The following is a 25,751-nucleotide window of genomic DNA, read 5'->3' as shown; positions in this document are numbered from 1 at the left end:
TTTTAAATCTTAATCACAAAAGTAACTCAGTAATTTATATTTTAATTTTTTTTTTTTTTTTTTTTTTTTTTGAGACAGAGTCTCACTTTGTTGCTCAGGCTGGAGTGCAGTGGCTCGATCTCAGCTCACTGCAACCTCCACCTCCCAGGTTCAAGTGATTCTCCTGCCTCAGCCTCCTGAGTAGCTGAGACTACCGGCACCTGCCATTACGTCTGGCTAATTTTTGTATTTTTAGTAGAGATGGGGTTTCACCATGTTGGCCAGGCTGGTCTCGAATTGCTGACCTCAAGTGATCCCCCCACCTTGGCTTCCCAAAGTGCTGGGATTACATGCGTCAGCCACCACACTTAGTCAAGAATTAAAATTTTTTTTCTACTTAAAAAAAAAACTCAAAAAAGAAAATTTTAATTTCCTTTAAAAAACGAAGAGAAAGCAAACCTTCAATAAGAATTGCTTTTTTTCTAGAGTTGCCATTTCTTTGGTGAACCTGAAGGAGCCTCACAGCCTTTGGGAAATTCAATAAAAACAAAAGAAAACTCTATCATGGACAAAAGACTTCCTTTCACAAAAATGCACTCTTTATGTCTTCCACGGTAGATGCCTGTTGACAGTGGGAAGAGCTCTACTTTCTTGATATGGCTGTGTACTGCAGGCCTGGTGGGATCCCCTCATGTTCCCTGGTACCTCTCTACTTGGAGCGTCTGCCATATTTCAAGACAATTCATCAATTATCAGATACAAGTAGCTCAGCTCTGTTGCTACAGCAGCCAATGCTAAATTGGAGGGACCGCATTTAAGAAAATTCTCCTACTTTGGAAGATTCCTTATCAGCAGAGATAGCAAACCTTACTGGCTCTTTTGATCCTAATTCTGTAGATGGTAACAGTTTGTTGACCTGAGGGGTCACTAGAAAGAAAAAGGAGTATCTGATGCTCACTTTCACAGGACTCTGCTCAGGTGCATCTGGTCTCAATTCCAGTAATAAAAGTCAAAGATGGTAGCCACTGGGCCCCTATGAAGCAGCGAATGGTTTTAATTTACCCTTCTGGCCATGAATTTGGATTAGAGTTAATTATTTTTCCTTTTCTGCTAAAATACAAGTTATCCGAAGGCAGTCACGTCCCATTTACCTGTCTATTATTTTCTACTAAATAAATATTGATTGAATGAATGAAGAGATAAAGGAATGAAGGAAGGAAAAAATATGAGCTTCCATACTGAAATAATGAAGGCTCGCTTTAGAGTTGTAATCAAAGTTTCCTCAGATCCATTTTGTTAATATCCTAGCATGATTTCAATGCCAATGAGTTAACAGGTGAACCTTTGGCATTGCGGCATACATCAAATCATGCAACGAGGACCAAACGGTTGTTTTTTTCATGGCACAACATCATCAAACTATATGCCTAGTGGAACAATGGCATAGCAGGAAGAAAACTGAAACAATATTTATATAGTATATTCTCCATAGGGACCTTTCAGATTCGTCGTATCATTCAAGAATGATAAACTATAGACAGCAGTGATAATGTATTAATAATTAGGGGATAAATTCATCTACTTATTAAATTTTGCCAGCCTCCCTTTCTACTGTAGAAAGAGAGCATAGCCTGGGGTCTTGCTCCCAGAGAGGCTCGGTTGGTAGAAGGGCAGGTAGGTCTAGGCCTACCTGCAGGGCATGGGTCCCAAGAAGACAGGCTGTGCAATTAAGGCTGCCTACAAGCAAGAGGAGAGCCAGAGTAATTACAAACTGTTCACTGAGCAAGGGATATTCAGGCAGTTGTTGACTACCCAGGACATAGGGGTAGGACAGACAGAACAAACAGAAGCCTACAGATAATCTTTAAATTTCACCAGGACCACCATTTCCCCCATCTCTCCAAATTCCTATCAGATGTTGGAAGGCAACTAAACAAGTGAGCCAAAGAGCACTTATAATTCCAGTCCATTTCCCGCTGCTGCCGTGGCTTAGGTTCAAAAAGTGAAGCAGAGAATCACCAAAAGAGTTCAAAAAATCCACCAAGATGAAACACACAGTCCACACCTGAATATTGAATAATCAGGCATCCTGGCAAATGCCCCAGAAAACTATTATAGAACACTCCAATGCCATTAATTATATGGTCTTAAATCATATCTTTGACAATCAGGAGCATGCTGCTTCTGCATGGGGAAGAAATCTGTCATGATTAAAAAGTCTATTTAGACCTTTTCCTGTACACCATAACAAAAATAAAAAGGCATCAGAGGCCGGGCGCGGTGGCTCAAGCCTGTAATCCCAGCACTTTGGGAGGCCGAGACGGGCGGATCACGAGGTCAGGAGATCGAGACCATCCTGGCTAACACGGTGAAACCCCGTCTCTACTGAAAATACAAAAGCTAGCCGGGTGAGGTGGCTGGTGCCTGTAGTCCCAGCTACCCGGGAGGCTGAGGCAGGAGAATGGCGTGAACCCGGGAGGCGGAGCTTGCAGTGAGCTGAGATCTGGCCACAGCACTCCAGCCTGGGTGACAGAGCGAGACTCCGTCTCAAAAAAAAAAAAAAGGCATCAGAACACCAGAACCATCCACTCCACCATTCCATCTCCTCCTAACTACAAACACACACACACACACACACACACACACACACACAGAGTAAAGGCTGAAATACGTGAGCCTCTGTGAGCAAATCTGGACAACCTTTTCTCCTGCTTCATATACACTGCAATTGCTCACTAAAATGCAGCACAACGCCCCGCTTTCCACAGCCTCCAAGGATCAGCATTTAAGGAACTTGGTTGGCATTTCTGTAATATGAACCATCAGTACTACATCCTGGTTCAAAGGCACCTACAGCTAGAATAAAGGAAACAATTTGGGCCACTTTTCCCACTCCTTTTCAGAAATACTTTCTGTGGGAAAGAAGGAGGGGAAGCAAGAGAAAGAGAAACACACCCGCAAAAACAGAGAAGCAAGTCATTCTTTGTAGAATGGTCACATCTTTGTGTAGAAAAGAAAAAACTCACTAAAGCTCATTTAAGTATAAAACTGAGAATGTATAAAATGCTGTTGGAATACTGTTTACCCTACATTATAAAATAGAAAAATTATTCCAAATAAAATTATTATTCAAAGACAGAAAACCATTAATAATATAATTATTTCTCATCAAGAAACATGACACTATATATCTAAAATCAGTATAAACAACCGTTAGCCTGAAATAACCGTGAAAGTTCAAACATAAATCCTCAGGGTAAAAGAGACAACTGTAGTTACCTAATTATTAAGTTGTATGTCTCAAATTTGGAGGAAAGTTCAGCTGAACAATGAAGCACAATTTATATTCATTTTCCTCATTTTCAAAGACTATATCTGAGAAATGATTTTAATTTACCATGCATTTTAAACCTCACAAAATATAGATTTCTTATATCCCGGAATTTATTTGATGAGAAATACATTATTCATTTATGGAAGTCAATGTGCATTTTTGAAAGCATCAAATGTAGCTTTGAAAAAACAGCGTTTACTCTAACACGCTCAGTCCTTTGCTCCAAGAAAGTTCTCTGGAACGTTAAAACTACGTATTTCTCTGATTTCTCTAAAGTAGCAAAAGGAAGTTATTCAGTATCTTGCTTCATGTGAGTCACAGAACAAAGTCTGCAAAGTTAAAACAATAAACTGAAGCTTTTCTCCCCAAAATGTAGCCAGAAAAAAAGTATGAGACCTGCAGACATGGGTTATATTAGTTTAGCAACATAGAAGAAAGAATTCTGCTCTTCCATAGACCAAGCCACTGAAACAGGGAGAGAACTGTGGGTTCTTTTAGGGATTCTCTTGTAATCGTTTTTGAAGTACAGCACTGAGCCTGACCCACAGAGGGCACATGGTAACATACTCCTGAGTGACGGAATAAAAAGTGAATGAATGGAGTATGGCACAAAAGTGCCTGATTGCTGCCCAGGCATCAATCAGAGCACTCTGTTGGAGTCCATATACAAACCACTTTCCCTTCTCATTCTCCCTTCAGCTTCCCTCTTTTTCATGCTCTGTGGTGGACCAAGATTCTTTGTCATTTTTTTCGAGGAACATCCACTCCACTATCTGCTTGAATCTAGGGTAGTTCTCTGTGACTACTTTGACCAAAAGAGTATGGCAAAAGCGACTCCATGATCATTTCCAGAGCCAGGCCCCACAAAATTGGCAACTTCTACTTCCTGTCTCTTAGAATGCTTTTTCTTGAAAACCCAAGCTGCTGTGTAATAAGTACCACTACTCTGAGATCGCCACACCATAGATCCCAGGCTTTTGTTCCAGCTAAGCCCAGTCTTCCAGCAATCCTCACCATCATGCCACCCACTTAGGTAAAGCCGTCGTGAACTAGGCAGACCAACCCACCTACCAGTTGAATACCACTAAATGACCTCAGTCAATGCCATGTAGAGCAGAAGAATAGCCCCAGGTGAGCCCCTTCTAAATTCTGACCCACAAAATTGTGTGATATAACGAAATGGCTATGTAAGCAACTACATTTTGGAATAATTTGTTACACAACAGCAGACTCTTGTCTCTCTACTTTCTCCTTTCTCTCCTCCTAAAGACTAGCAGTGGAAGTCAAAGGCAGCCATGCTAATACAGCTCATCCTTGTACTCTTAAACTTGATTCTGAAAATGCAGGCAGAACACTGAGAGAAGAAACTAGATTCTAATCAAGAGGCTTGGAGTAGGGCTTGGAGCCCTATTCTCTCTTTTTCTCTAGAAGCATTACCCTGAAGGTGAGCAGCTACCTATCCATCAGCTTTGGCACCAAGGCCAGGGAGCCTCCACCAGACACCATGGAAGGCCATACCTGCCTCATGAGCTCCTCTTGGCGCATTCGAATCCTTTCTCTCTCCATCTGGATTCTCTGAAGCCGCAGTTTCTGCTGCTGCTGCTGCTGAGTGGTCAGCGCATTGGGCATACTCATGAGCCCTGCGGGTGGGTTCTGAGTGGGGTGGTTCTGCTGGCTCAGGGTACTGGGGGCCATCTGCTGCTGGTGTTGGTGATTCATCACTGCAGGAGGGAAGAACATACAGATTAATGACCAGGGCCCACAATACCTTATCAAAAATAGACCATCAGAATGTTTTGTGCTTTGGAGTATAGATTCCTGAGATTCCTTCCAAAGTACTTTCCTGTTAACCATTACTGTTTAAGTAATTATTACCTTAATTCAATTCATGGAGGCTCGAATACTGGCCCCAATCCTGACTCATCTAGTCTCGGCTTTTGTTTCTGTTAAAATCTCATTTCACACTTCCCTGTCTAGAGTACACTTTAAGCCTTACATAGAACATAGTGGTCTAAAGCAAATTCCACAAAGGTTATCACAACTTATGAGATAATTTCACCAGATCATCTGTGTGTGTGTGTGTGCATGCACGTGTATACTTTTTCAGTGCATCTGTGTGTTTATGGCAGAGGTAAGGAAGGCATGTGATCTTTGGTACACGAACCAGTGAATTGATAAGCAACATGTACCACAAAGCACCTAGATCAGGAGCTGACATATAAGGGGGACTTCATTAATCCTTTGTTTGAAAAGCATGCCACAAGGAAGCCTGAGCTATGAGCTAAACTCAGGAACAAATATCTGATTGAGAAAAAAATGTTTGTTTCTTCAAAGGGAGAAATTAGTGAGAAAAAAATTACACAGAAATGCTAAACATGTTGTGCCTGGATAAAGACATGAGAAATATTTTAAATTTTTTAAAAATTTTTTATTTATCTGCATTTAACAACCATACAGCATATACAACTTCACTTTACGGCCAGGAGCAATGGCTCACGCCTGTAATCCCAGCACTTTGGGAGGCCAAGGCGGGCGGATCACAAAGTCAGGAGATGGAGACCATCCTGGCCAACATGGTGAAACTCCGCCTCTACTAAAATACAAAAAAATTAGCCAGACATGATGATGCATATCTGTAGTCCCAGCTACTCAGGAGACAAAGGTAGGAGAATCACTTGAACCCGGGAGGCGGAGGTTGCAGTGAGCTGAGATCGCGCCACTGCACTCCAGCCTGGTGACAAAGCGAGACTCTGTCTCAAAAAAAAAAAAAAAAAAAAAGAACTTCACTTTACAAAATAATTTTAAAATCCTTAAACAAATTTTATAATTGGTATTTCTACAAAATGCATTTTAAAAGTGCTAGTTTTCTCAAAATTGTTTACCAGTCAAATTTGCTTAACTTCTGCTGGGCAATGTCATGTAATGAAGAAAACCATGCTTTTCAGTCTATTTCCTCCTAGGTCAACATCAAAGACAAGAAGGTACAATTTTATATACTCACTTCATTTCTGAGAAAAAAATTCTCAAGTTTTGCTATATTTGGTATCACTAACTTTAAAACACTTAATAATATATGTATATTTTTATAATATTTCATATATATGTGCATGTTTTAAACATAGAGATGAGACTCACTATGTTGCCTAGGCTGGTCTTGAACTCCTGGGCTCAAGCAATCCTCTCACCTTGGCCTCCCAAAGTCTGGAATTGCAGGTGGAAGCCACCACATCTGGTGGCTTAAGTTAAATATTTTTAATCTTCAGTTTGCTATGGATATTATGTAGAAATATGATTTACAAGTAAATTTCCTTAAATGAATTTAAGTAGCTGGAACCTCGATATATTAAATGTATGTATTAAATGTATAATATATGTGTATATTTGCAACAACATATATATATATAATAATATATAAGTATTTGAAAGACAATGCAACACTGAGCGCTTTTCTAGAGAAGAATAGACTTCTTTGAGGAAGAATTCAATGGCAGAAATTTCTCTAGGATGGAGGTGAGGGTGGGATAAAAACATTCTTTTTTTATTCATACACTCACTGAAATTGTTATTGCAATTCCTGCTGTGTGTCGTACACTGGGCTTAAACTTGGAAAAGTAGCTCCTGCCTTCATGAGAACTAATGGGCTGGTGGAAGGGAGGTATGAAGAAATGAGATTTTTATGTGTGGCTTATGGAATGTGAAACTGTTAGGCTACATAAGGAACCTGGGAGATTATCTAGTCCATCCCCTTATTTTATGGAATAGGGACTATAACCCAGAAAGGTTAAGGGATGTGCCCTGGTTAGTGGCAAGTAGAGCCAAGACCAAAATCGAGATCCTCTTGTACCCCGTCCAACTGTGCTTAGCCACCTTCTGTCGCATCTGAGACTGAAGAAAAGTAACGATTGCTGAAGCCTCAGAGCAACCCTGTAAAGACGATCTGCTTTCAATTGTTTGCAGGAAAGCACCACACACATAGCAGGCCATCAAAATAGGGACCCAAATGTTGCTTGCGTTACTAAGAGGGAGGGTTCGAGGAGAGCCTGGATAGATTTACAACTCTGGGCCCAGTAACATGCTAGTAAAAGGGAAGATGTCAGCATATATTGCCTAGACAGTTAGGTTTCCCTCTTTAGAATTAAGCCCGCCACCAAGGATTCTCACCTCCTGGCCCAATCCCAGGTACACAGGGAAAGCTCAGGGAACGATCTGATGAATGAATAAAACCAGCTGGGCATTTCTTACACTCTTAGATTAAGAACAAGAGAAAAAACACAGTCATGATTGATGCTGAAAAACCTGAAATGAGTATTTCACTTCTAGAGCTTGTTATAGTATAATTACAACTTCTACTTGAAGGCCTGGGGTGGGAGGTAAAGGATTGTGCACAGATGGTGTCACAGGGGAAAAGTTCTCTTAAGTACAGATTCAAGTAAGACAAAATCCAGACATCCAGAAGGGTTTAATTCTTGAAACCTATGTCATCCAGGGAAGAGAGGCACAGATGGAAGAATGATAATTATTTCAAGGAACAGCCATTTCTGAGCCTTCTATAAAAGTATGTTCTTACTCGTAGTTATATTTAATATGGTAGTATCTGATACATCTACTAAAGACAAAAAAGATGCCCAGTAGTTCTGGTATCAGAAATCCCCAGGTTAGGAAAAAAAGGCTTCAAAGGCACAGGTTGTTAACCTTATGTTGTTGTTGTTGTTGTTGTTGTTGTTGTTGTTGCTGCTGCTGCTGTTGTTTTGAGACAGAGTGTCACTCTATCACCCAGGCTGGAGTGCAGTGGTGCCATCTTGGCTCACTGCAACCTCTGCCTCCCAGGTTCAAGAGATTCTCCTGTCTCAGCCTCCCGAGGCGCTGAGATTACAGTCGTGTGCCACCCTGCCCCACTAACTTTTGTATTTTTAGTAGAGACAGGATTTTGCCGTGTTGGCAGGGTGGTCTCCAACTCCTGGCCTCAAGTGATCCACCTGCCTCAGCCTCCCAAAGTGCTGGGATTACAGGCATGAGCCACCACGCCCAGCCCTATGTTAATTTTTATGACTTTTAGATACTTTGAAAAATTTTAAAACTGACTCAGGCCTGGTAACTTACTGATGTAACAAATTCTAGTAGGACTATCATCAGTCACTTAGGTAGACTGCCCTTGTCGGTATACAAAATGCTGCATTGGGTGTACTCACAAGCAATGTACTGTGTTACTCAAAGCCACATAGCAACCAGATATTGCTCAGTAGATTTTATTAATATCTGAGTCCTAATCTGGGGAAGTTTCAGACTTGGAGAAGAGCTCTTCCCAAGCCATACCTATGGGAGTCTTCAAAACACTTGCCCCTACATGAGACATTGGCAAGAAGTAATGGTGGAGACATTGATTTCTTCCACTTAATTTAGATTTGATCTTTCAGACTAAACATCTCTCATTATTAACTGTAGAGTCTGGAAAAGAGTGGAACTTAGATGATAGCTTTGTTTTCAAAGTAAAGCACATACCAACAGAGCAGTTTGTACAAGGATATTCAAAACAGTATTGTTTATAATTGTAAAAGATTAAAAATGATCTTAATGTCCATCAGTGGGAGATATGGTCCATCCATTTAGAGAAACTCTGTGTGATGATTCCAAAGTTTCTTAGAGATCATCCAGAAGGGGAAAAACCCAAAGGACACAACTGTATCTATAAGCATGTTACTATCTGCAGTTAGAAAAGGTGGGGCATATTATGCATGTGCAGCAAATCTCCACAGAAGGATACACCTGAGACTGGCTACAGCGAGCACCTCTGCAGAAGAAACCGGGTACCAGGGATGGGAGATCTTCCTTCTCCTTTTCTGTACTATTTTAAGTTTTCCTACATGAATTTATCTTTTAATGTAAAACATAAGTGAAAATAAAATTAAAAGCATAAAACAAAACATGGCCATATAAGCAGCATCAAACTCAAGATTTTCTTGGTAGAGTGAAAGAAAGAAGCCCCAAATTATCTGAAAAACAACAAATACAGCTTAGACTATAATCAAGACTGTCAAAGCTGAGACTCTGCTTGGTGCAACCTCTCCTTATGGAGATGAGGAAACCAAAACTCAGAGAAAGTGAATTTTATCAAGGTCATAAAACTGGTCAGTATCCTAGAAGCCAGATGACTTGACTCAACTGAGGAACCCACGATTCAACTTGCCTCTCTGCTTCCTCTAGTTGTTTAATTTCAAACCATACTGAACCATCATTGACACTGGAGCTAATGAGCTTCACCGGTGGTTGAGATTCTTTAAAACCACTGCTTTTGATATTGGGGGCAGAGGAGGCCTGAGGCAGAGAAAAAGAGAAACAGAGTCCTCAGCAGAGCATGGGAAGGCAAAACATCTAAATTTGTGATGAACAAAATACTCCTTGGGATAATATTCTAGAACATTTTAGGGAGAGAACAATAGTTCCATTAAAAAAAAAAAAAGAGCTAAGTGAGGTCGCTTCTGCCTGTAATCCCAGCACTTTGGGAGGCCGAGGCGGATGGATCGCCTGAGGTCAGGAATTCGAGACCAGCCTGGCCAACGTAGTAAAACCCCGTCTCTACTAAAAATACAAAAAATAAGCTGGGTGTGTTGGCGGGTGCCTGTAATCCCAGCTACTCGGGGGGCTGAGGCTGCAGAATGGCTTGAACCCGGGAGGTGAAGGTTGCAATCACCCGAGATCACGCCATTGCACTCCAGCCTGGGCAACAAGAGCGAAACTCCGTCTTAAAAAAAAGAAAAGAAAAGTCAGAGTATTCCAAATGCAGTATCTGAGGCCAAGCCGGATTAGGGCAGACTGCCACAAACTGCCTCAAAAAGGCTAAAGACCTCGTCAGCTCTAGACTGTTGCCAGTCCCCACAGAAAGGAGTAACCCAAACAGAAGATTTCTCCATCGAAGCAGGAATGCATCAAAGCTAAAGCAGGGACATCTTTTCTGTTTTCCTTCCAAGAGAGTCAGAATTTAAATTTAGATTCCCATTTATCTTTTCTTTTCATTGTTTTCATCTCCTTTTCCTTTTTTTTTTTTTTTTTTTTTTTTCTTTTGGAATAATTCGCTTTCTCTTCTGTGTCAGGAAATTGATAAAACCATGCTCTGCAGATTTGTGACCAGAAACACTTAATTGGTATTATTCATTATAAAGGAAAACATAACCAAAAACAAAAACAAAAAACAAAACAAAACAAAAACCACGCATGCCAAGGCATCTGAGATACAATTCAATGACTGTGTCCTTGGTGAAGCAAACGGTCAACACGGGAATGGGGAGGTGGTGGGGGTTATTCATGTTGGACATGACCCTCTGGTGAGTGCTGCCTGCGACAAGGATACACTTGGGTCATTTCTACAAAGCTCTAAGTGTGTGTTCAAGGCGAGGAAGTTCCCTGAACTCAATTCTAAGCCAGCACAAGATTTGCTGTATAAGAAGCAAACATGGAAAAGGTAAAGGCTTCAATCCTGAACTTTTGCCTTTTGCAACACCAGGAAACAGAGAGCCACAGCTCATAGAGAAAGTGCTTTTGGCCGCTTCCCTAAGCCAGGAGCTGCAGACGATGAGGGAGGCCAGTGAATCAGAGGCTGCCCAGAGCGCCTCCTGGAATGTTTCACAAACGTCTTTTTGGCCTCAGCGGGTTTCAGTGGCTTGCTCTTCTATGTCCTGGGCTTGCTTCCCTCATTTTTAAAATAGGGTTTAGTTACACATATACACATATACAATGCCAAGTGAAGAAAACAAAACCATAAGGGTAAGCTCAAGTACGAAAACCGTAGCAGACAGGCCTGCAAGGGGCTGGCTCTGAGTGGATCATGGAAAGAACAGCTGGCGCCCAGTGGCTAGAAGTCACACCTAAGCCCTAACAAGACGCAGCAATTACTTGACTCCCTTCAAATCCTTCTCCCCAGTTCACATGTGAGTCTTGGAAAGTGAAAATGAGTATCTTAGGCTAGTATGTGTTTCTTGTTGCATCTCCCTCCTCTCTCCTTTTGACAACAAACTTTTCAGTGGAGGTATCTCTACTCTTGGCACTTTGAGGTGAATTTAGCTGGGCGTGCTGGCGCATGCCTTTAATCCCAGCTACTCGGGAGTCTGTGGCAGGAGAATCGCTTGAACCCGGGAGGCAGGAGGTTGCACTGAGCTGAGACCATGCCATTGCTCTCCAGCCTGGGCAGCAAGAGCGAAACTCCATCTCGAAAGGAAAAAAAAAAGAGAGAGAGTAGAACAGGTAGAGGCTGACGTTGTTTTTAAAACCTGAATGCAGTCTCTTCAAAATAGGTAAATATGCAGCATTCAAAGACACACACTGGGTAATGCACTTGATATGGCATCTGGGAAACTTCCTCCTTGGAACAAGGGTTTAATTCAGTTTGATATTTGAGCAAGTTCATAGAAACTTCATCAGAAACACTTTCCAGGAACCTAAACCCAACATGAGAGGGGAGCATAAGAGCTTCCAAAAGTTAGAATGCAAAGCTTTACAATCACCTCATTCTCTGTCTTCTCTGTCACAGAGGATGAGCAATTATCCTGGCTTGCCTGAGACCGAGGGGTTTCCCAGGACACAGGTCACAGTGCTAAATCTGGGGAAGTCCCAGGCAAATGGGATAGTTTGTCACTCTAGGCCTGTGGCTGGCCACAGACCTAGGGCTAACTCAGGGCAGCAGAACTCAAATTTCCTATTTCCACCCTAATGCCTTCCCTTAAAAAGAGAACGAGGTGCCACTACAAAATGACCATTCATTATTCAGAACTGTCAGGCTGTCCAGATTAGCTGTCAGTGCGTCCTCCCTGGATTATAAGTAGGTGGTTGTCCTTTCGTATCCATATTACATGATAATCGGAATGGGAATATTACATATTTATTTTCTCTGTAATTTTCAAAGGAAATCAAGCACTGCTTATTATGTCATATATATGATATATGACTGCATTATATCACCCATAAACATGCACTTGGTTAAGTGTGAAAGTCAGGAAAACCTTTCCTGTTGGACTCCTGGTTGAGCCATACACCTGAAATGAAGCTCTTTTAAGAAACATTGAACTATTCTCTTCCTGTGATTTGAACTAACTCTCATATTCCTGGACTTGTGCTCTTTATAAAGAAGATCTGGGAAGGAGCCAAGTCTCCTGCTACCCCTCGGGACCAATCACAATGATATGGATCTTCCTTTCTTGCAAAAATGGAACAAAAATAATTTTAGTGTATTTCAAATCTGATTAAGGCACAGAGTAGGCACTAAATACATTCTTCCTAAAGTAAGGTTAAGGGGGGTTAGAAATTGGTAACAAAATATCAGTTCCATTTATAGGAAAATGATCATCATAGGCTTTTTAAATTTCAAGTAGAAACATAATCAAGATGACAACTCAGAAAAAAATGGAAATACCCCACCTGTAATTCTTCTTCTCTTGAGGATGCATTTTAACCCTTACCCCTAGAGTTTCATATGGGAATATTTAAAGAGTACCACATTCTAGTTGTTGCTTCCTCTTACTTCTAAAGCATAGTTCCCTGCTTAGCCCCATTTCATTTTGAGTTTCACTCATAATTTACAAACCCATCACTTTCCCCACAGCACTCATTACAGGTGAGGGCCATGTATTTACCCGACTTTGTGCTATCACCATAGAAATTCAGGATAGAAGTGTCTTAGTCCATTTAGACCAATGGTTCTCAAACTTTTCTTTAGTAGTAGAATCCTTCTCCAGAGCCAAGTATATGGCTCGAAGCAGAGGCTATCCTTATGTCCCAGGGTTCTTTCATCAGCTGAGGAAATGAGCACTTAAACATTGGCACCTTTGACTGTCTTCTCGAAATTCTCTTGGTTGTGCTTTCACTCTGCTTTCCCTTCAGGCACTTCTCAAGTGTCATGATGAAACTTTAAACAAATGTTTAAAACACATTGAACAGGGCCCAGCTTTTGGAAACTGAACACTAACTAAGGTTAGCTTCTGCTCACATCCCCCTGAGATTTTAGCATGGACCTCTGGGATAGATTTTAAAACCAATGATTTAGATTAATTCACTTATTTTAGAGATGAGGAATATTGGAAGATTAAATGCCTCAGCACAGATCTCAGGAACAGGCTGCGACAAACCTAGGAAGCCCAGAACGCCTGCTAGAATGCTGCAGCTGGCATTAGCTGCACGGATCACCAATCACTGCCCAATCCTTTTTCACAGTCATCAAAATATACATGATAAGTTAAATTTGGTGAAAAGTCCAAGTAGTGTTTCCTTTTCCCTATTTCACGAAAAAGTCTAAAGCAGACTATTTTAATTAACTGATTTACTTTAAAATGATGGGATCAACGTGAATCGCATGTTTTGATGACACCATTTGTGTGATCTCACTTTATAGAAATGGTAGAGCACTTTGTTTTTCAATCCTCCAGAAACAAAAAACAAAAAAGACAAAAATCAAATAAACTTTGAAAACTCACATTTCATAATTTAGAAAGACTTATATATATGGAAAGGAGAGGTGCTGCCATCAGCCAACGTTAGACCTTCTGGCATAGCGGCTTTGGGGGGATAATGATACACAACTCAAAGAAGCAAGCCAAAACATGCAGGTGTAAATCGTTTCTGATGCATGTGCAGACTCAGCCACACCAAGCTTTAAAAAACATTTCAGCATCAAGAGTGTCTGGGTGCAGCTGCGGGTCTTTTCCTCTGTTTATGGGCCGTCCATGGCTTAACTCATGTGAACTGGCCAACGTCAGGTGTCACGCAGCCCTGTCTGATGGAAAACATATGTCTACAGAGGTAGGAAGAAAAACCCAGCCACAGTCCAGCCTTGACTCAGTCACCACACAATGAAGGGGAAAAAAAGGGCTGCAGACGCGTCTCTCGCCCTCCTTGTGTCTCTCTCAGCTCCTGCCAACAATGAGCCGCTTGTTTCTCTTATTTCCCAGAAACAGTACTAGCCATCCAACAAGGTCAGCAAAAAAAAAAAAAAAAAAAAAGCAGCTTTTCACTTCAGGGTGCATTTGGTTCCAAAAATCTGTAAAGTATTAAACCGAGAAGTTGTACTATCCCAACTTCACACTGAGCCCTTTATTCCAATTCTGGGTGAGAATAACTGCAGGGAAATTTCTCAGCCGGCTCAGTTGATAAGGCACAGAGCTCTGGAATATATGTTCATTCAGCCACACTTTCCCAGCTTGACTGTTTCAAGCCTTAAAACCACTTCCAGGTACCCCAAAGCTTGCCAGATGGGCCTTCAGTTCTCCAGATGCCCCAAACTTGTCTAGTTTTAGACTTGTAACCCAAGCTTCGTTTACTTCACAGGAAACCCTGAATTTTTAGCACTAGGAAATGATTTTCCTCCTTGCTATCCTGTCTGCCCATCCAAACAGTAATGTAGTCCACAAACCAGTGTGCAAGTATCTAGGCAACTCTGCTTTTTCAGGTGTAAAAATTGAAATGCCTGTAACACTGGCTTTTATATTTTCATAATAACTGCATTACCCCAAATGTATATTTTATTGGCATTTACAGGATTCAGACATTAGTTCTGATCATTATAATATATCCAGGGAAGACTAGGGGAAAAAAAAATCACAGCTTTCTGGCACGCTGATTTCTTCTGGATCCTTTTTACTGCAAAGAAATCATCTTTCTTCCACCTAAAGCGGCATCAGAATGCACTACTCTGACTCTATTTGATTGCAGGGATATCTCAAGATTTATCACAAGTGGTCTGTGGCACGAAGCACCTCTGTGGAGTTAGTGAATATAGAAAAACAATTGTCTAGCCTGTGGAAAAGAGGAAATTTAGTGCTTCACTTTGCTGCTTCACAAAGTTTTCCTTATAATTTTGAATATAATTCCATGGTTGGGCAATAGCAGTACAACTAAAACTGTTTTATTATCTTCAGACAATAGGTATACTTTTATCCAGCAGGAAATGGAAACTCTGATTCATGCATTTATTTTTCATTAGTCAGTAGAGAGTTTATTGTAGCTTTTTATTGGTTAGCTTTCCTGAATCATTTTAAAACTACTCCAGGTGCAAAGTATGGCAGCCCAAGCTAAGAGAAAACGAATCCACAGCTGTGTTCCACAAGGAACGGAGGAAAAGTTGCCAGTATGAGTTGCTAGTTTTTAATGTGTGCATGTGTTTTTTAATAGCATGCCCCTTTAGTAAACATCTTTATTATGGAGAGCATGTAACGGATACTAAGATTCCAAGAGGCAGTCAAAAGACTTCAACGATTCATAAAAAAGAACATGCAATTAGTAATAAAATATGGCAAATTATCAACTTCATAAGGAATCACACAAATGCAAATTAAAGAAAGAGCCTTTTTTCAGCAATCAAATTAGCAAAAACAATAGTTTGGTTTAGGTGCTTTGCATTGGGCCAGGACCACTCAGGAAAAAAAAACAAAACAAGATTTTAACCAGGGGTAACAGGATTAGGAAATCTGGTAGAAGTAAGTGCCAAATTTTGGAAATTTGTATATATATGCATTTCGTTGAGGACTGTACCCATATCTTATAGGATTTCTAGTAACCCCAAAAAAGTTAATTACCTTTGAAATGAAAAGTATTAGAATATTAATAGTGGTGGTGTTTGGCTTATAAAACTATCGATGATTTTTTTCTTTCCAATGATCTATGGTTTACCTAGCTATTCATTCCTCTTGTTTCTCGGAAGTAGAGATACGATGATGAGCAAGACAGCAAGGTCCCTGCCCTATAGGAGATTACAGTCTAGTGAAAAGACAGGCTATAACAAATGTATAGAATAATTTTAGTGATAAGGGATTTGAACAAACAAATGTGGAGCTATTTTAGGCAGGGAAGTTAAGAAAGGCCTCTGTGAAGCAGTGATGTGTGCTCTAAATCTGAATGAAGTATGGAAATCAGGGTAGGGGACAAGTACAAAGATCCTAAGGTGGAAACTGTGAGCTTGGAGTACTTGTGCAAAATCAGAGCAGCCCATGTGGCTGAGGAGCAGAGGGTGAGGGGCTGGGACCAGGTCCCTTGGGGCCTCTTGCCTGTGGTGAGCACTGTGGTTGGCCTCTATAACAGACTGATAGAAATCTCCTTCCAGCTGACTGCTTGGACTGCATGGGAAACTGCTAGATTATTTCATACTCTATGGTAAAATTTAAAATTCTGAAGAAATCCAGAGACGAAGAAGCTCTGGGGGCACACAGTGAAGTTAAAAAGCGTGAAGGAGGCCAGGTGCAGGGGCTCACGCCTGTAATCCCAGCACTTTGGGAGGCTGAGGTGGGCAAATCACAAGGTCAGGAGTTCCAGTCCAGCCTTGCCAACATAGTGAAACCCCATCTCTACTAAAATTACAAAAATTAGCCGGGTGTGGTGGCGGGCGCCTGTAGTCCCAGCTACTCAGGAGGCTGAGGCGGGAGAACTGCTTGAACCCGGGTGGCAGAGGTTGCGGTGAGCAGAGATTGCGCCACTGCATTCCAGCCTGAGACAGAGTGAGACTCTGTCTCAAAAACAAACAAACAAACAAACCATGAAGGAAAGAGGCCACTCCTTGGGATCAATGCCTGTCAGTTTGTTGTCTCTCAGCCCTGTAAAGTGGTTCAGGATCTTTGGGAAGGAAAGGAATAAGGTTTGGGGCAGGGATGGGGGAACAGAGAGACACCAAAGCAGCTCTGCTTTTAAACACTTACAAAGAGGAGATTCTGATCCCAAGCAAAACAAAATAAAAGCCTGTAGCTCTAAATTTTATTTGAGAAGATGTGTCAAAAGGAGCTTCCTTCTTAAAAATGAAAACAAAACACACAACAAAAAAATTACAACTCTAAATTTTCTAAATGTTATCTTTGAATCAAAATGCATATGTAGTATACACTCATTTTGGTCTTCTGTGAACACTGGCTGGTGCTCTGAGATCATGCCACCACCCAGTATTTAAAAAGACTGTAGAAAACCTCTCCCATAAAATTCCTAGTGTTCACTACTGGATTTTTATTTTTATTTTTTATTTTTTTTGAGACAGAGTTTCACTCTGTCACCCAGGCTGGAGTGCAATGGCATGGTCTCAGCTCACTGCAACCTCTGCCTCCCCAATTCAAGCAATTCTCCTGCCTTAGCCTCCCGAGTAGTTGAGATTACAGGTGCCCACCACCACGCCCAGCTACTTTTTGTATTTTTAATAGAGACGGGGTTTCACCATGTTGGCCAGGCTGATCTCGAATGCCTGACCTCAGATGACCCGCCTGCCTCGGCCTCCCAAAGTGCTGGGATTACAGGTGTGAGCCACCGTGCCCGGCCACTATTGGATTTTTTTTCTTAAGGACATTGTCCCCTAGATCACAGAGTCTAGATGACTTATGGGAAAGTACAGGAGAACTCCCTCTTACATCTCTGTATCTAGAAAAACTACATTTCTCTTCAATACCATGAAAGCCTTTATCTCTTGAATGATCTGACTCCTATAACAGAGCACATTATCTTCTTTACAACACCCCAGGAATCTCACAGCCAAATCTGTAGGTACCTCTAGCAACCACACAAGGCCCCATGGTATGCATTTTTTCCCTGGCTTTATTTTTTTCTCAGCCACAGTCCTTCTTTACCCCAACTTAATTCAATTACTTATTTTTATCCTTTTGAATTACATGTTTTGGCCGGGCACAGTGGCTCACCCCTGTAATCCCAACACTTTGGGAGGCTGAGGTGTGAGGATCACTGAGGTCAAGAGTTCAAGACCAGCCTGGCCAACATGGTGAAACCCCATCTCTACTAAAAATACAAAAATTAGCCAAGCGTGGTGGTGTATGCCTGTAGTCTCAGCTATTGGGGAGGCTGAAGCATGAGAATCACTTGAACCAGGGTGGTGGATGTTGCAGTGAGCTGAGATCACGCCATTGCACTCCAACCTGGGCAACAGACCAAGGCTCCATCTCAAAAAAAAAAAAAAAAAAAAAAAAGAATTACATGTTTTATAAGATGCAAGAGTAGGGAACAAATGAATGGAAGCATCATAATTTCATTTTAAAACTACCTGTGTGTCAGTCACAGACTGCCCTCAATGAGAAACTTGTAACCTGTGAATGGGCCCCAAGCAGTACACCTGCTGGTCTAGGTCTCAACCCCAGGACTCAGGATAAAGTGAAGGAGAAATGGGTTTTTTTGTGGTCTTGAGTCACACTGAGACAGTCAACTGCTTGTGACTCTAATTAACATAGCCCTACCTTTTGTAAATAAATTTTTTTAAAAACCTAGGTGTGTGTATATAGCTGCACAGATATATTATATATCAAATAAATAATGTTCTGTGAAGCTTAACTGAGCAGGTTGGAAATTTTACTTGTTAGTCATCCCAAGGGGAAGAGTTTACATGATTTTAGGACATACCTTATAGAGACCTGGTAGACCAAAGAGCCTTTCCACAGATTTCATTAGCTTTACAGAAGATACTCATTAGAGGAGCCATCTGGCACAAGCACACTGTGCTGCCCCCATCCCACCTTCCACGACTCTACCTCCACCAAGTGATCAAAGCTAATGTCACCTATAGTGGGACAAATCGTGTGCCTCCTGATATGATTCAATGAGAAGAACACAACATCACTTCCATGGTATTCCTGCCAAAAATGTATAACCCAAACCAAAATCATGAAGAAACGCTGGACACATCCAAATTTAAAAACGATTCACAAAATAACTGGCCTATATATTCCTCAAAAATGTCAAGGTCCAGAACAAAAGGACCGAAGACTTGTTGCAAATTAGAAGAGATTATGGAGACAAGACAACTAAATGCAATGTGAGATCCTCAGTCACATCCTGGGCCAGAAACAAAAATAGTCACAAAGGACATCACTGGGACAACTGAAGACATTTCAAATCTGGGCTATTAGATAATAGTATTGTATCAATGTTAAATTTCCTGATTTTGATACCTATACTGTGCTTATATAAGAAAATGTACAGGCCGGGCGCGGTGGCTCAAGCCTGTAATCCCAGCACTTTGGGAGGCCGAGATGGGTGGATCACGAGGTCAGGAGATCGAGACCATCCTGGCTAACACTTCACCCTGTCTCTACTAAAAAATACAAAAAAAAAAAAAAAAAAAAAAAAAAAACCGGGCGAGGTGGCGGGTGCCTGTAGTCCCAGCTACTCGGGAGGCTGAGGCAGGAGAATGGCATAAACCCGGGAGGTGGAGCTTGCAGTGAGCTGAGATCCGGCCACTGCACTCCAGCCTGGGCGACAGAGCGAGACTCCGTCTCCAAAAAAAAAAAAAAAGAAAATGTCTTTTGAGAGAATATAAGTATTTCTGGGTAAAGCAGAATGATGTCTCCAACTTTGTCTCAAATGGTTCAGGAAAAAATATAGATAGATAGATAGATAGATAGATAGATAGACAGATAGATAGACAGACAGATAGATAGATGCAACTGTGGCTACGTTTATAATAGAACAATTAACAAAGGCAGATCTGGGGAAAAGGTATATGGGAATTCCTTAGACTAAACTTGAAACTCTTCTGTAAGTTAACAATTCTTTCAAAATAAATACTGACATTTTAAAAAATAAAACTTCTCTATACATACCCCAAACTTCCTGGAGACTGAGAATTCTCAGTCCAGCAGGGACCAGAGTAACTGTGTTATGTATGGGCCATTGTTCTGTGGCAGTGTTGATCTTTGAGGAAACTCCTATTAAACAATGCTTTGATAACTGATTGGAATTTGGATGGAACAGAATCCCAGCTGTAATCTGTGCTACATAATTCTGATACTTCATACTCGTAGTTCCTTCCAGCCTCCCACCTCTATCCCCAACCCCAACTGTTATTTAAAAAATTCTAATTTTAAAACATAGAGAGGAAGACAGGACAGAGAGCTACCCCAACAGACTGGTTGGGAACGTCTTTCAGAAGAAACACCCCTGGGTAGCTGCCCCTGAGGACCAGACACCCAGAATAGGAAATTGCAGGTTTTCCTGGGAAAGACCTGAGACACCAAGAGAGTTGACTGTCAAGCTTGAGATCTGTTGTGAAAGGTCTTTACATCCCAGGGTCAGAGCTAAAGACATTGTTCCATTTTGGTCTTCTTGATAGGAGGAAAAATGAGCAAGCTAAGGGTAGAGGACGGAGAAGGCACCAGTGAATGCAAACATATGAAATAAGGAATGCCTCAACCAAAGCCATCTGATTTTAATATATCATAGTTTCGACCCTGAGATTCCCTCAAATTGCAGAAAAAATATAATGTGCACTTAAAACTAGAGGAGACACAGAGGAGAGGAGAAAGCACAAGCAAAGAAGACATGCTGAGGATCCCAGAAGAGAAGTCTCCTGAGGGGCAGCCCTAGACTGCAGTGTCCCAGGCAGATACGATGTAGGGAAGGTGTCCAGAAACCTTCAGCTTGGAGCCTCCCTGAGCATTTGTTTTGTTAGGATGGGATGATCCGATTCCATTTGGAGAGAAATTATAGTTCCATTCTAATTAATTCAGCCATTGCAGCAGTTGATATGGGAGAAATTAAGAGAATATTTTTCTTGACATTTGAAGTGTGAGCTTTGAAGCAGCTAAATGAAGGTCTTGTGAACCAAGACTAAATCAGCCACATTAATTTTTTTTAACTTTATTTCTTTCCAGCTCTGCAAATATTTAAGTCTTGGCAAAATCCAAAACTCACAACTCACTCTTCACTGGTGTCTGAGAAATATAATACTGAAAAGGAAAAGGACGAAAATAATATGGAATGAAATGCATGACATGTACTGGGAAGCAAAATAACTTCCAACAAAACTTCCATTTATGGCTTAGTCAAAAACATATGGATATACAAGCTGAAAACAGAGTTAGTGGGAAAGCTAGGTGGCTGGTTAAAATACACTTTTGTGGTGTTACATTATTTTTTAAAAGACAGTAACACCTCCCAAAATCCCCTGCTCCAGGATCTTTAGACAGTTTCTTAGTTTGATAAAGCAAACCATGTCAAAATTGTATTTTTAAAGAAATTTTTATACTTTATTCAGAAACATTCCAAAGAAACTGGAAAAGTGAGGAAATTAAAGGTGGGCACAAAAATGTATGTGCAAGAAAATGTATTGAAACATCATTTATAATGATAAAAAATATAATCAACCTACATGTCTCTCAATGGAAGAACTGGTTAAATAAATTATGGCATTATTGGTTTAATAAATTCACACAAGGACTATTGCAGCCATTAACATGATGTGATGGTTTATGAACAAAAGAAATATGTCCAAGTCAATTCATAAGTTAAAAAAAAATGAAGATAATGAGAATCTAGTTTGTAGCTATCAGAATAGTAAAGGCTATAAGTTTGATCATAGATATTATTGGCCAGGGTATGGGGAAGGAAACACACTTTATTGGCAGGGGTGTCTATTGGTATACCTTTTTGGAAAGAAATGGAACAACAGTTTTAAAAACTGTAAATGTACATACTCTTTGATCCAGGAATTCCACTTCTGCAAAATTATCCTATACATAAACAGCACATGGCACAAGGATTTATGTCCAAGGATGCACACTGTGGCATTGTTTAATAATAGTGACCAACCAGAAAATAAACTAAATATCCAGCACACAGGACTGGTTAAACAAAGTATGGTACCTCAGTGGAGTGGAACATGACATACTGCTGACAAAGAATGAACAAATCTGTAAGTACTAATTTGGAAGGCTCTCTAAGATATGTTAAGTTTTAGAAAGACATACTGTACATGCCCAAGCACGCATGTGTATGTAGTGCACATCTAGAAGAATGCTCAGGAAGCTGGTAGTAGTGTTCCCCTGGAGAGGAGAAAAGGGCTGGGGGTCATGGTGGGAAGGAGACTTAATTTTTCATAAATACCCTTTGGAACTATTTGGATTTTTTGCCATATTAGTGTGTTACTTTTCTAATTAAAACAACTCATCAAAAAATATTATAGAAAAATATTTACTGGCCAGGCGCAGTTGCTCTCACCTGTAATCCCAGCACTTTGGGAGGCCGAGGCGGGCGGATCACCTGAGGTCAGGAGTCCAAGACCAGCCTCGCCAACATGGTGAAATCCTGTCTCCACTAAAAATACAAAAATTAGCGTGGCGTGGTGTGGTGGCGTGTGCCTGTAGTCCCAGCTACTCGGGAGGCTGAGGCAGGAGAATCGCTTGAACCAGTGAGGCAGAGATTGCAGTGAGCTGAAGTCATGCCACTGCATTCCAGCCTGGGAAACAGAGCGAGACTCTGTCTCAAAAAAAAAAAAATTACTGAAATGGGAAGATGCTCATGGTATATTAAAATAAGCTACAAAAAAGAATACAGAGGAGTTTCCAACTATTTTTATGTTTGCATTGAAGACAGTCAAGAAAATATATGAAAACATGCTAGTGTCATTTTGAATGGTACAGTGGCTTTTTATTTTCTCATTTTTTGCCAATCAACATTTTCTACAGTGACGAAATAGCAATTATATAATATGGAAAAAAATAACATTTTTGAATCTTGCCGCTTCAAAAATGTTTAGGACCTTTATTTTTTCCTGCCTTAAAATACAGACGCACGCACACACACACACACACACACACACACACACACACACACACACAGAGGGGGAGGGGTGATCTTCTTTTTAGCACTTAAGGAGAAAGACAATCAAGCCTTTTGTTTTCCTGAGGCTTCCCTTAAATGATATTATTTTGCTGACTTCATCCTGGAGAACTATTCAGAGTAAAGCATGGAGGAACAGCTGTTCTTGACCACTGGCAACTGCAAAACACCCGGGGAATAAATTTAGACTTCCAGAAAGGAAGAAGAAATCAATCAGTTGGTACCTGGGTGGGAGAGGTGATGATTACACATACGCGGGAGCAATATTACCAGGGACGCCAAAGAGAAGATCAAAGAGAAGTGTCAAAATATCAGTCAGCACTTATCAATTTGGAACAAGTGGCTGAATGACAAACCACCCTGAATCCCACTGCCTGCCTTTCACCCTTAACTGGGTGAAATTCTCCACAGCAAGGAAGCTCCTGAGGGCAAACTTTTGGAAGTCAGCCAGTGAACAGGATGAAAACTGTCAAAATTATTTTTAAAACTCTCAACAGAGGTCTACAGCTTGGTGAAGAGATTAGACTCCATTAACAATTAATTAATTAATGTGGCGCAAACAAAGAAAGGACTGAAAAAGAAAACAAGTTTGACCTAGCTTTCACCTTCCTAAAAGGACTCCTTCTTCCCCAGGGTGTGGGGTGCTTCTCTGGAATTCGTCATGGTTTGGGCCTACGAAGGCCTGATTGATTCTCAGGCCCACTCTCTGCAAGCAAAACTGAAGCAGGCTTATACATTTACCCAGTGAATTAAACAATACATTTCAAGAATCCCAAGCTATAACTTTCCCCCTCATTTTTGAAGTTTAGTTGGTATATTTGGGGTCAGGATGCTCTGGGAAGCCGGTTCAGCATTCACTTACACAATGCTCGTGTGTGCACTAACACCAAGCACCAAAATGGCAAAAGCCAATGCCACAGTAAATGTCTATTTCAGACAAAGAACCAGTTAAAACTTGGTGAGCATACTCCAAGTCCTTTTCAAATAAATTAAAGACTGAACGTTTGAGTAGGTTCTTGTATTTTTCTTATACTGGCATTTTCCCATTACTGTGCTAACACACACAATTCTTTTTTTGTTTTCTTTTGTTTTACTTTGCTTTGAGGCGGAGTCTGGCTCTGTCGCCCAGGGTGAAGTGCAGTGGCTCCATCTTGGCTCACTACAACCTCTACCTCCCGGGTTCAAGCGATCCTCCTTCCTGAGCCTCCCAGTAGCTGGGACTACAGGTGTGTGCCACCACATATGCCTAATTTTTTTGTATTTTTTGGTGGAGACAGGGTTTTGCCATGTCGGCCAGGCTGGTCTGAAACTCCTGACCTCGGGTGATCTGTCCACCTCAGCCTCCCAAAGTGCTGGCATTACAGGTGTGAGACACTGCACTTGGCCTTAACATACACAATTCTGTTGTGGCTCCCACACCTGGCTGATGATCAGAGTCATCTGAACACTTGAAAACAGCATACCTTTCCAGATTCCACCCTACATTTACTGACACAGAAATTTCCAGGGCATATTCCTCCCAGCAGCAGCCCAGGATAGTTCTTTTGGGAGCAAACAAACCACTGTATTCTAACAGTGTATGTTTAACAAATGCCCCAAGCGATCCAGCTAGTGGTAGATCTGGACCACACTTGGATAAATACTGATCTTAGAGACTAGTGAATAATCTATTTGCCACAGGCAGACTTGCTCAACTGCAGAGGCCTGAGCATTCTTGGTTTTGTCTATAATACACATGGGGCCTGGAGCCTTTTTTCCAACACACTGTTCTCCTCTTCCACCATAAACATCTCAAGGTTCTCCTCTGTTATTCTCCCTCTTTTTTTTTTTTCTCCTTTTGGCTATTATAAAAGTAATATAACCACATTACAGAGAAAATAGAGGGAATCAGCCTTAATTCAAAGGCCTAACTATAATAACTATTGACATTTTAAAATACGTAACTGTTCATTCTACAGAAGAGTACACCTATGATGCCTAATGAGCTTTGCTTGGGTCTAGAAATACACAAATGGAGATCAAGTCCCTGTCCTCAAGAAGCTTAGTCTTGTAAAAAAAATGCAAAGAATCTAAGCAATGTATTTTTCAAAAAAATAGATTCAAAAGAATCTAAGCAATATGTTTTCAAAAAAATTTATTTTGTTTTCAAAACATAGAAGTATAATTATAGCATAAACAATTTGTCATGCTGTATAAAATTAGAATGTTATAACAAAGTTTTCCATGTGTCTACATGGTCTATATCCATTATTTCAGTGCTCATAAATATATTTGTGGCTAGGTACAGTGGCTCAAGCCTGTAATCCCAGCACTTACTTTGGGAAGCTGAGGGAGGCGGGTCACTTAAGGATAGGTATTAGAGACTAGCCTGGCCAACGTGGTGAAAATCTGTCTCTATTAAGAAGTAGAAAAATTAGCTGGGTGTGGTGGTAGGCACCTGTAATTCCAGATACTTGGGAGGCTAAGCTGGGAGGATGGCTTGAACCTGGGAGACGGAGGTTGCAGTGAGCCAAGATCACACCACTGCACTCCAGCCAGGGCAACAGACCAAGATTGCATCTCAGGAAATAAATAAACAAATAAATAAATAAATAAATAAATAAATGTATTTTCATACTTCAGGCATTTGTTTACTCGCTATTATAACTAACACATCTTTGTGTATGGTTCCCAAAATATTCACCTAGCATACTACTGTTTTTTTTTTTTTTTTTAGGAAAATTGTGGCATCAGACAATTTTTCATGGCTCATATTATTTCTTATCAAAGAAGAGGCTGGGCGCGGTGGCTCAAGCCTGTAATCCCAGCACTTTGGGAGGCCGAGACGGGCGGATCACGAGGTCAGGAGATCAAGACCATCCTGGCT

At 40.9% G+C, this 25,751-nt stretch overlaps 1 protein-coding gene across 1 annotated transcript in view; it reads right to left on the bottom strand.

Moving 5' to 3' along the window:
- WWTR1 (WW domain containing transcription regulator 1) overlaps positions 1-25,751 on the bottom strand; it is a 143,551-nt gene that overhangs the window by 21,374 nt on the left and 96,426 nt on the right. Inside the window, exon 4 of the mRNA XM_017856553.1 lies at positions 4,832-5,034. Coding sequence (XP_017712042.1) covers positions 4,832-5,034 — 203 coding nt within the window. The remainder of the gene's footprint in view (positions 1-4,831; positions 5,035-25,751) is intronic.

Source organism: Rhinopithecus bieti, unplaced genomic scaffold (genome assembly GCF_001698545.2).
Source record: "Rhinopithecus bieti isolate Rb0 unplaced genomic scaffold, ASM169854v2 scaffold_42565, whole genome shotgun sequence".
Taxonomy (NCBI): domain Eukaryota; kingdom Metazoa; phylum Chordata; class Mammalia; order Primates; family Cercopithecidae; genus Rhinopithecus; species Rhinopithecus bieti.
The sequence above is the reverse complement of the archived record's forward strand: the minus strand, read 5'-3'. Positions and strand labels throughout refer to the sequence as shown.